Raw genomic sequence first — 12,616 nt, 5'->3', positions numbered from 1 at the left:
GTATTCTCTATGTATTATAGAGGATACATATGTATTACAGAGATTCAAAATAATCCCTATTAATATAAAAGTACTTGGTAAGGCAAAGCCTGATTCACAATTCCAACTTGACATTCCTCCCCCCACACAAACAATAATGATTCACATTTAAAAATGAATTTCAAACTTTCTAAAACATTTAACAGTATTCCATATAGAGGTGACAATATGATAAAAATTTTCATTGAGCTTCTAATTAAATGGACAGGGCACACAAAATAAGGCAATATCTGCTTTTTTCTCCTAAGTAGCACAAAAACTAAAAATTGTACAGTGTACTACTTTTGGAAGAGACATTTCTAACTAGTAATGATTTGTCTTAATTCGTAAACACTTCAAATCACATAACGGACTACATTTTAAGCCAGAAGGATGCAACATTACCCAAAAAAAACAGTCAGAGAAATATTATTGGTGGAGACACTCAGTTACAAAACTCTAATTTCCTATTGGTTTTCTGTGCCTTTTTACTTGTTATTTAACACTCAATACCAGTAAATATTTTAGAGCAATTTCCAAACTGACTTTAAAAGAGAATACTTGCTCAAAGGTCAGTTCTGCATTTCAAAATATAACATAATAAAATCTCTGAGCAAGTTTTTTAAAAAAGTAATGCTTACCACTTGTCTCTGGAGAACAATTATTTGTCTCTCCAGATTTCTAGGAATTTCTCTATATTTCACTTTCAGAAATGAATCAGAGACAAGTAAATTTAAACAGATAAATATCAATGTTTAAAAAGTTGGCCTGGCATGGTGGCTCATGCCTGTAATCCCAGCACTTTGGGAGGCCGAGACAGGCGGATCACTTGAAGCCAGGAGTTTGAAACCAGCCTGGCCAACATGGTGAGACCCTATCTCTATTAAAAATATAAAAATTAGCCAGGCATGGTAGCACATGCCTGTAATCCCAGCTACTTGGGAAGCTGAGGCAGGAGAACCACTTGAATCTGGGAGGCGGAGGCTGCAGTGAGCCGAGATCACGCCACTGCACTCCAGCCTGGGTGACAAAGCGAGACCCTGTCTCAAAAAAATATATAAAAAATAAAAAATAAAAACATGAAAAACTGATTCAAATTTTCCAGGAAGGCTTATCTATCTAGTCAAATCACTAATAATCTTATTGTAAGTAAAAATGCACATCTACTATATTAATAAAAATTAGAAAGTTATACTAACAGGAAAGTAAATACATAATTATAGTTACATACATATTTACACATTTCCAAACAACTCAAAGGCTTTATGACTCAAAATGGCAAGACAAAAAATCACCATCAGGTTGTATTCAGGTAACCTTAAGAAAAAAGAACAATGTAATATACATTACTTCAAGTACAGAACTGAAAATTGACTTAAATAATAAGACTCCAGAATGAACTCTATGAAGTACAGACATGTTTAAAAGGTCTGAGACCACCAACTGAATTATTATCACAATAAGTGTTGTACCTGAAAGTTCTCTTTCCATACAGCACACGCATTATTGGACATAAAGGATACAATGAAAAAGAGGTTTCCTCCACCTGAATCCATAAGTTGAACTGCACAAGGATCTCCAAATGGAAGCTGGCACACACTTTTAGGAGTTCCATTCTGAAATGAAATCAGCTGATTCCTTCGAGTAAGGGCAATGAGAGATATTCTTAACTGGTTGTTGATGATCTCAGTTGCACAAATATGTATACAAGTCACCACACTGCTATAAGCAGGAGGAATAATGTATGTATCACTTAATACTTCTTGACTTTCAAGAGAATATACACAAAATTTGGTATTCCAAACTGCATAATCTGATTTTGAAGGCTCTTGAGTACATTCTTCCTCAGATAAACAACATTCCTTTAGTCCCAATAAAACCTTACCTAAATTTTCAATCTCCCCTGCCCACTGAATAGAGGAAAAGTTACCTGACACACTAGCAACTTTGCCAGTTTGAGAAGAGATAAAGAAGAATGTTTTGACATGCTTCCATAAAATTAAAGGGCCATTAAGGACCCTTAGGCCATCCTTCATCTCATAGCCTAGTTTAAAACTCAAACGCATTTCAAATTTATTGGTACTGTGAAGGATCAGTAAAAAATATTCAAAAACATTATTCTTTTTATTGTTTTGTATCACAATGTAAGGGAGGTTAATTCCAGTTCTGAAATCTGACACACAGTTGCAACACATGATTTTTAAATGAGAGTTTTCTTCCTTTATGGTAAAAAATCCAGTGGACTTCTGAACAAATACTTTTGTTCCTCTGTCAAATACCATTCTTCTGACATGTAATATGGGTGTTTTTGCAGGCTCTTTATCTGCAAAATTTCCTTTAGACAACTGGAAAACAAGGACTTGCCCATTATAACACAAGAGCCTTTCTTGTTTGTTAGATGACATTGCTTGTTTGCTAGTCATTCCACAATATCAAGTCTTTGTGCTGATCTAATTTTCAAATGCAAATTGATTCCAGTTGATGTTTCCAAACCTAAAAAAGAAATGAGGAAAAACTGCCATGAAGTAGGAAAAGTTGAAAAGAAAACACGTTTCTGTTAGAGAACTACAACATAGGTAACTATACATTTTATTAAGTAAACATTTTAAGCTTTTTATACTATTTTGACAATATCATACGTATCAAAAAAATCCTAAATACTATTTCTCTACACCCTTTAAAAAAGTTTGCTAAGAATACAAATAACCATATCAAAAAAGATAACTGAATGTATTAGCAGCATATATTTAAAGCTTTAGATGCTCTATTAAAAGTGACTTCAGATATTTGTTCTGGCTCAGAAAATTGCTTAAGGGTTATACTTCTCTGTTTCAAACCTAACAACTCTAATGTGGTTTCCCACTCTCTGCCTTAGCCCCTTTAGAATGACAATTCAATTAGTGGTTTACTTGTCTTGTAACTCACTCTCCCCAAATACGGTGATTTTCGATTATACTTCTCCCACAGCCCAGGCAATTGGACTTCTGCTTTCTAGAGACAGGAGCCTATACATGCTCTAAGACAAAGAAGAAATCCCAGGAATAAAAATAGGAGATGCTGTAACAAGGCTTTAAAAAAATCTCCATAGGATTAATACAAATAAATCTTAGTTTACAAAGGCAATGCATTTGTATGCATTTGTATGACCCAACAAAGTCACTATTCTTATTCAAATTAGGAAAAAAATGGAGGATTAACACAATTTATTATAATGAACACAAGAATTAAACAATAGTTATCAATCATTCAAGCTTATTATATGGCAGGTACAATACATGCATTATTTAATTCTAATAACTATTCTCTTAAAATAAGTACTCTTATTATTCCACCTTTTAAGCAAGAAAGCCTTATTTTAAAGAAGATAAGAACATTTTCCAAGGTTACAACACTAATCCACAGTTAATAGTAATCAGCAATGGTGCTAGTTTGGAAAAGGGGCCTTCTGACTCCAGAGTCTACACTTTTAACTACCACTCTGCCCTGGCATGCATTCCCTTATTCCGAACAAACTCATTATAAGAAAGGCAACTTGAAATAATCAGTAAAATAAAGGACAAAAGAATATCCTCAATATTGAACACACGTATAAAAAAAGTTGTTGATCTCTCTTTATTCAGTCTTCTATATACTGCATACAAGAAATCCTAGCCAAAACAATTAGGCAAGAGAAAGAAAGAAAAGACATCCAAATTGGAAAGGAGAATGTAAAACTGTCCTTGTTTGCAGATGCCATAATCTTATACAAAGAAAACCCTAAAGACTCCACCAAAAAACTGTTAGAACTAATAAATTCAGTAAAGTCACAGGATACAAAAATCAGCAGCATTTCTATATGTTAATAAGCGAACTATCTGAAAAAGAAATCAAGAAAACAATTCCATTTACAAAAGCTACAAAAAAAAGATAAATAGAAATAAAGTTAACCAAAAAGGTCAAAACGATCTCTACAATGAAAACTATAACACACTGATAAAAAAAATTAAGATGACACAAACTAATGGAAAGATCCCATGCTCATGGATTGGTAGAATTAATACTGTTACAATGGCCATACTACCCAAAGCAATCTATAGACTTAGTGCAATGTCTAGCAAAATATCAATGACATTCTTCACAGAAATAGAAAAAAACAAGCCTGAAATTCATATGGGACCACAAAAGACCCCTAACAGCCAAAGCAATACTGAGCAAAACGAACGAACTTAAAAGCATCATACTATCTGACTTCACAATATACTACAAAGCTACATTAACTGAAACATCATGGTACTGACATAAAAACAGACACATGGACCAATGGAACACAATGGAGAGGCCATAAATAAATTCATGCACCTACAACCAACTAATTTTTGACAAAGGTGCCAAGAACCACATATTGGGGAAATGACAGTCTGTTCAATAAATGGCGGTGATGGGAAACTGGATATCCACATGCAGAGACCAGACTCCTACCTCTCACCATATAAAAAAATCAACTCAAAATGGATTAAAGACTTAAATGTAAACCTGAAATTATTACACTACCAGAACAAAACACAGGGGAAACACTTTATGACACTGGGCTGGGCAAGGATTTTTTAAATAAGATCTCAAAAGCATAGTCAACAAAAGCAAAAGGAGACAAATGAGATTACATCAAACTGAAAAGTTTTTGCACAGCCAAAAAAAAAAAAAGTAAAGAGATGACCCACAAAATGTAAGAAAACATTTGCAAACTATACATCTGACAGGGGATTTATATCAGAATATATAAAGAACAGCAATATCCCAATTTTTTAAATGGACAAAATAACTTAATAGACATATCTCAAAAGAAGACACACAAATGGTCAAAAGGTATACAAAAAAAAAAGCTCAATATCACTAATCATCAGGGAGACACAAATCAAAACCACAATGAGATACCATCTAATTCCAGTTAGAATGGCTATTATTAAAAAGACAAAGGATAACAAAGGTTGGCAAGCACGTGGAGAAAAAGGAACACTTACACACTGCTGGTAGGAATGTAAATTAGTATAGCCACTATGAAGACAGTATGGAAGTTCCTCAGAAAACTAAACATAGAACTACCATATGATCCAGAATCCCACTACTGGGTCTATATCCAAAGGAATGAAATCAATGTCAAAGAGATGTCTGCACCCCCATGTTTATTCAGCACTATTTAGAACAGTCAAAATATGGAATCTACCCAAGTGTTCAACAACGAATCAATGGATTAAAAAACTTGGTGTATATACCAATTTTTGGTGCATAGTATGGAATACTATTAATACAACCACAAAATTAAATGAAATCCTGTCACATGTAACAACATGTATGGACTTGGAAGACATCATGTTAAGTGAAATAAACCAGTCACAAAAAGACAAATACCACATGATCTCACTAATATCTGAAACCTAAAATTTTTTTAAAAAGAGTTGCTATCATAGAGGCAGAGAGTAGAATACTGGTTATCAGAGACTGGGGAAAGGAGAGAGGATGGGAGGATGGGGAGGGGTTGCTCAAAGGGTAGAAAGTTACAATTAGGAGGAATATGTTCTAGTGTCCCATTGCACAGTAGGGTAAAAATAGTTAACAGTAAGGTGTAATTTATTACTTATTACAAAATAACTAGAGGTTTTTGAATGTTCTTACCAGGAAGAAAGGATACATTCATGAGGGAAGGATACACTAAATACCCTGACTCGACCATTATACAATATATGTATGTATCAAAACATCAAACTGTACTCTCTAGATATATACAATTACAATGTGTCAATAAAAACAGGTAAATAAAGAAGAAAAAAGAAGTCATTGGCTTACTGGTTTGTTGTTAGGCAATTAACAGAAAGATCTGGGACAATAGCCATCACAAAGTAGTTTTAGCTTCATCAGTAAAGAAAATAGGGTAGGTAAATCAAAGGTGTGGCTTTTACTTATGACACTATAGTTTAGAGAAAATAAATGTATTAGTTATATTCCATCAAAATGTACGAATAATAATGTATTTACCAAGGGTCCCATGTCAGGTTTCCTAGATTTCTAGAAAGGAAAAGCATGAAAATTACACATTCTGAGGTAAAGCTCTAAGAATTCATCATCTTTTACTACCTAGTCAAAGTTTTTCAGATTTCTTAACATCAAAAGCAAACAAAAATCACCTCTGTATGAATTTTATTATTTTAATGTTAAATATCACAACTAATGTTTAATCAGTACAATGCTCTGGTTCACTTACCAATAACTTAAGTGTGATAGGAGTAAGGAAAATCTGATTATAAAATGGTCAGAATTTAGGAAAGTTAGGCCCCTTACATTTTGTTCTTTAAATGTTATCATCAAGTTCCCTAAGTTAGAAACATCTAACTTTCAACTCTCTGTTCCAGTTGCCACTACTATAGTTCAATCTGTGATCTCTCAGGCTGAGGTAAAAGCTTCTTAGTCTTCCTTAATCTAATCTCTCTTCCCTCCAAAACATCAACTCATTTATGCTATTTAATACATCAGTTAATTGTTCTAAAACATACACTTGATCCTGTCACTGTCCACCCCCTAATCCAAAAGCTTGCATGTCCCTTGCCTTTCTCAATAGACCTGTGATTCTTGAATTACTACCTGGAAAAACAGATGCTAAACACTGTGTATTGAACATATGAATGGTGTAGAGAAAAAAAGCTTGCAAACCATTGCTATGAAGCTTAGCATGGCATTCAAAACTCTGTTGTATAATCCTAATTCAACCTGCTTTCAATATGATCTCCAGGCAAAAAGCAAACTTATTCTCATGAACTTAAACTGATCTAAAAACATAAATGACTATTGAGTGAAAAGTTTTTGCAAGACTTATTGAATTTACATATATGTGCATACCCACTATATTTTATACTAATGCAACATGTTTCTAATCTCGTTTGTTTTTAATGTTTGCTGTTTATTATATCTAATTAATACTCAATCATTAAAATTTAATTCATTGCTAAAATGAATTTTAACTTTTTTCCCAGCTTTATTGAGGTGTAACTGCTAAGAGAGTAGATATTAAGTATTGCTGCTGCAACGTCTATTTTTAAAGTTCTTGGCATATGTTCATAAAACCTGCAGGCCATGAAATAACTGGCATTTTTTAAAAAATAGAAACATATCTGGAAACAAATCAAACCAATGTTCAGTTTAGAGGTTCTTAGTCCAATTATAAGCAACCCCTCACTATTTTAAACCCTGATTATCAGGGCGCCAGGTTTACTATTCTAGCCTATCAGTTATTTGACTTTTTACTTAACATTGTAACAGTGGCTGCAGAAGATACAGAAGAAGTAACTAGGGATGGCGGTGTGGGGCAGGGTGGCAGGGCAGGGCGTGGAGACCAGAAAGCAGATTATTTATAAAATACTACATAATCAATTTGAGCTTTTCCTGTTCTATATTACCATACATCAAAGTTGACTGTATCTATTTTATATATAAAATTACATATGTAACAAAACTGTACGTTATGCACATGTACCCTAGAACTTAAAGTATCATAAAAAAATGAAAAAAAAATGAAAAAAATAAAATAAAATAAATAAAATTAAATTAAATTAAAACAGATGTGTGTGTATACTAGAAAAATGATAATATATACAAGCATATGCTAACACAACAATAGTAGGCTGGCAATAAAATTATTATCCTCATCTATTCTTTACTGTGCCCCACCCCCACTTAATAAACATGTTGTTCATTCTCTTTAAATGCTCATAAATCATTTTGGCCCTATAAATGTGATAATTCTTCAAATAAACTATCAGTGTGGTTCCAGATTATCCTCGAAGAGCAGATGACATCCAAAAAGTCTAAGAAACCGTATCAATTGTGACCAAGAGAAAGTATCCTTGGGAAAAAAGTAGAATTAAGACACCCAACTAAAATGGCACCTAAAAACAATGAACATAATTTTATGAAGATAATAATGATAGATACTGTTTTTCCAAGACATATGACATTGTTAACCAAAGTAAATTAACATTCCTACAAAATAGGGCCACTGTTAAAAGCTTTTTTCTCCCTACATAAGTTATTTATTGGGCCCTATACAGAATTCATCTCACCTTTTTCAACATTATCTAATATACCTGAAATGTGAGTAAATGTGGGAGAATGGCGATCAACTAAATTAGAGAATTTGGGAAGACTACATTAAAGAAGATTTTTATGTCATATTAAAGACTTCTAAATTTCTCATATAAGTAATGAGAAACCACTGAAAGACTTCAAAAACAGAAATCACAGGACTGTACTTTTGGGTTATAAAGATCCTGGTGACAGTGTTAAAGATGTGAGTGAGATCAGACTGGAAAAAGAGCTAACAATTAGAAGAAAATTATGAGTACTTAAATAAAAGGGAGCGATGACCCTGAAGGTAATTTGGCAGTCAACTGAAATGCATATATCCAGTAGTTTCATTTGTAGATAAAAACCCAGAGACATAATCCCACATATGAATGAATACATTGCTCTAGAATGCTCACTGTGCTGATATTTGCAATATAAAAAAAGTACAAACCTCAGTGAACACCAATAGGGGAATGAGTACAGATGGACTATCATAGGAGAGTTAAAAGAAACGAATTAGATCTATCTATCTATATGTATATGTATATGCATATATATATATACAATCATGGTTAGATTTCAAAAATAAAATGAATTAAAAATTAAGTTGCAGACAAATGTACACTGCAGTATATTTACATAAATTAAAACAAATAAAACAGCATTATATATGTTCTATTTACCTACAATGGCTACATTCCCTGAGTGCTTTCTCAAGAAATAGTGCCATGTACTATATTTTTTTTTCCTGAAGAAACAGTGCCAGGTACTGTTCTAAGCACTTTCGATTAACTCATTTCTTCCTCACAACATCCTTAAGACACAGGCACTGTTACTATCCCATTTTATAGATGGAGAAACTGAGGCATGGAGTTTCAGGATCTTCTCAAAGGCTTACAGATAAGAAGTGACAGAGCCAGGATTCAAACCCAGGCAGTATGATCCAAAATAAAAAATGTAAAACTGTAAACATTTCATGCCAAATTCTGAATGACTGTTGATTCTGAACAAGGAAGTGTCCAGGATAGGTGAGTAGAGGTAGAAGGAGACTTTAGTTATATCTGAAATATCTTTTAAGGATGTAGTCAAACAACGTTTAGACAATGTGTTCATTTTTTACCAAAAAGTGTAAATATATTTAAAAGTCTAGGACAAAAGATGCTAACATGCCATTCTGTCATGGATGACTACAGTTGATGGAAATATGGGGGACTATTCTTTCAACTTGTTTGTAGTTTTCAGTATCTTCCAACTTTAAAAAAGGCAATACTGTATGCGCAACTATTTTCTTTCAATCGTTTTTAACTGACGAACAAAATTTGTTCTGGTCCCTTTAATTCGAAATCTTTCTCAACCTTGACACTATTGACATTATGGACTGGATAACCGTTGTGAATTTTCACGTACACCGCAGGATGTTTGGCAGCGTCCCTGGTCTCTATCCACTAGAAGCCAGTGAGCATCTCTTTTGCCCCCGGCCCCCAGCAGTGGCGACTAAAAATGTCTCCAGACGTTGCCAAAGGTCCCCTGGGTGGTAAAACCGCCCCCCATATCCCCCCGCCCCCCGGCTGAGAACAACTACCTTAATTAATAAGCCGAAAGACGCTTTTATCATTTAACTTTATATAACGATTAAAGATTTCACAGATATTTTGCTCATTAAGCATCTCATCAAGCATGCTACCCACAGAATAGGCCCTCCAATGCTGGAACGAGTTCTTATCCCAAACTGTATCTCGCAAAGTACCTGTGAGTCCAGAATTGATTTATTGGTTGAACATTCTGTGTCCAGACGTCACAGATACTTGAGTTGTCAGGTACTTAACTGAATATTTAATACTTGTATAGTAATTTTGTAAAACATACGGAATAACTTATTGTAAATATGTAATTAAATAAGGATTTAATTTTGCTCATTAAGCATCTCACACTCCAAGTTGGAAGGATACTGAAGGGATGAAAAAAAGCTTCAAGAGAAATAACCCCCGAATGTAGCACTTAAAATCCAATTATAGGGCCGGGCGCGGTGGCTCAAGCCTGTAATCCCAGCACTTTGGGAGGCCGAGACGGGCGGATCACGAGGTCAGGAGATCGAGACCATCCTGGCGAACACGGTGAAACCCCGTCTCTACTAAAAAAATACAAAAAACTAGCCGGGCGAGGTGGCGGGCGCCTGTAGTCCCAGCTACTCGGGAGGCTGAGGCAGGAGAATGGCGTAAACCCGGGAGGCGGAGCTTGCAGTGAGCTGAGATCCGGCCACTGCACTCCAGCCCGGACGACAGAGCGAGACTCCGTCTCAAAAAATAAAAAATAAAATAAAATCCAATTATAATTCCAAGGAATGGCAGACCCAGGTCTCGGCGCAATGCGGGGACAAGGGAGAGGAAATCCAGCCCTATTGCCCCCTCTGCAAAGTCCCGGGAAGGGAAGACTTGCCAGCCCCATCCTACCTCAACGCAGCGGCAACATACCGAATGCCCTACGCGGCTACAGTATCCATGGGCTCCAAACCTCCCGCCAGCGCGCTGCATCCTGGGAGGCCGGGCGGAGGCTGCGTCGAACGCAGAGGAGGCGGAGCCTAGAAGCCAGCCAGGAGACGGTTGCCAAGGGAGGCTAAGGAGGCGGGGCCCTGGGGAGTGTTGTGAAAGCAAATAGCCGGCAAGCTCTCTAGGGCGGAGCTCCGCAGGGGAAGCGCCGGCGATCTCCCGGCTGGCGGGGGCGGGACCGCAGTGCGGGGGATGTCGTGGGGCGAGGCCGGACGAGAATCGAATGGGACCTAGGCTGAGGGCCTGGTCCCGCCTCCAGACCCAGGCGTCCGCATTGGATTGGGCGGTGCGGCGGCACTTCTGTCCGCCTTCCGGTGTCACGCGACCGCCTCCCCCTCCCACCCTTCTCTGTCTACCTCTGGGCGGGACTCGCGGGTGATGAGATACTCGGTTGGCGAAGATAGAACGGGCGACGGCGACAACTGCAATCACTTCCACGACCGTGATCATGGCCGAGGTGAGGAGCCTATTGCACCGCCGCTGGCCCCCCGGACCCGGAAGCCGCCTCTAAGGCCCGGGGACCGAGCGCTCGTGTGCAGGTGGGCTGGGTTGAGGGTAAACGGGTTGATGGAAGTAGTATCTAAGGTCCGGTCATGTCTCCCATCCAGAATCACGCCCAGAATAAAGCCAAGCTCATCTCTGAGACCCGGCGGAGGTTCGAAGCTGAGTATGTGACAGGTGGGTACTCTGTTCCGGGTGTTAAGGAAGGTGTGCAGTGAGCATCCCCAACTTTGCTGGAGTGTTTGTGAGTGTATTTGTGGGAGGTGTTAGGGACCCTTTCGACCCTCACAAGAATGATGCAGGGCACGTCTCAAAGGTTTTCCTCTCCATGACAAGCCGTGTGCACTGCTTCAAATGGTCAAGTGGTGTGTCCCATGCTCCCTTTAAAGGGTTAATGTAAGTTGGAAATCGGTTAAGTTTTTAGCATGTCCTCGTGTTTATGGAACTTGCAGGATACTTGTTAGGCCCACAAGACGGGTGACATTGTCCAGTCCACGGTTCCACTGCTGGCCTTTCACCAGCAACACTAGAGAAAATGTACCTGGAAACTGCCATAATACTATTGATGTGTACTTAATTGGGTATACAAATTCCTTGGATATTTTGCTTGATCTCGCTTTCATACAACCCAGCATGCTACCCACAGAATAGGCCGTCCAGTGCTGGAACAAGTTCTTATCCCAAACTGTATCTTGCAAAGTACCTATGAGTCCAGAATTGATTTATTGGTCGAACATTCTGTGTCCAGATGTCACAGATACTTGAGTTGTCAGGTACTTAACTGAATATTTAATACCTGTACAGTAATTTTGTAAAACATATGGAATAACTTATTGTAAATATGGAATTAAATAAGGATTTATATGTTACCTACCTTAAGATTGATTATAATCCTGACCCTGCCACTAAATAGCTTGTCTATTCAGAGCCCCTGTTTTCATATTTATGAAGTGCAAATAATATAGTAGGATTAATTTTTTTAGAAAAACATATATCAAACCGTCTAGCATGTCTTAACATATAGTAGAATCTCCGTGAATATTTTGCCTCAGTTGTCATTTTGGTTACTGTGAAAGGAGTGAAGCTTCTACATCTTGCCTAGTATTTAGCAGAGGTTTCCTGCAACTTTAAACCATCCTAGATTATGCATCAGTTGATGACAGAACAAATTTGGAAATCGGTTTCAAATGCTTGTCAGTAAATCTTTTCATACCTCCTTGCCAATTTTCTTCACACCCCAAACTTTGTTCCGGAGAGTTGCAAAAGCACTTGATTCACTTTTCACCCAGAGTTCCCACTTCTAATAATATAGCTGGTTCCAAAAGAGATCATTCTTCAATTGCTTTCTACAGAAATGTAACTATTATAGCAGTTAATACATGGTTTATAATATTTTAAGAAGTAACTCAGAATTAGACCTAATGAGCTAGTAACACCCCAATAGTCATTTATTTATGCCG

At 36.9% G+C, this 12,616-nt stretch overlaps 2 protein-coding genes across 3 annotated transcripts in view; one reads left to right on the top strand and one right to left on the bottom strand.

The window, feature by feature from the left end:
* Window positions 1-10,625, bottom strand: part of FANCB (FA complementation group B) — a 29,776-nt gene extending 19,151 nt beyond the window's left edge. The window contains exons 1-2 of the mRNA XM_030933458.1: window positions 10,560-10,625; window positions 1,491-2,511 (exon numbers count right to left, since the gene is read on the bottom strand). Of these exons, the coding sequence (XP_030789318.1) occupies window positions 1,491-2,441 (951 nt within the window). The 5' untranslated portion in view covers window positions 2,442-2,511; window positions 10,560-10,625. The remainder of the gene's footprint in view (window positions 1-1,490; window positions 2,512-10,559) is intronic.
* A 354-nt stretch (window positions 10,626-10,979) lies between these two features.
* The window catches only part of MOSPD2 (motile sperm domain containing 2), a 49,481-nt gene continuing 47,844 nt past the window's right edge, over window positions 10,980-12,616 (top strand). For both annotated transcript variants that reach the window (XM_010352887.1, XM_010352888.2), the window contains exons 1-2: window positions 10,980-11,112; window positions 11,264-11,333. In XM_010352887.1, coding sequence (XP_010351189.1) covers window positions 11,104-11,112; window positions 11,264-11,333 — 79 coding nt within the window. In that variant the 5' untranslated portion in view covers window positions 10,980-11,103. The remainder of the gene's footprint in view (window positions 11,113-11,263; window positions 11,334-12,616) is intronic.

Source organism: Rhinopithecus roxellana, chromosome 7 (assembly GCF_007565055.1).
Source record: "Rhinopithecus roxellana isolate Shanxi Qingling chromosome 7, ASM756505v1, whole genome shotgun sequence".
Lineage (NCBI taxonomy): Eukaryota > Metazoa > Chordata > Mammalia > Primates > Cercopithecidae > Rhinopithecus > Rhinopithecus roxellana.
This window is presented reverse-complemented; position numbering and strand designations above follow the sequence as displayed.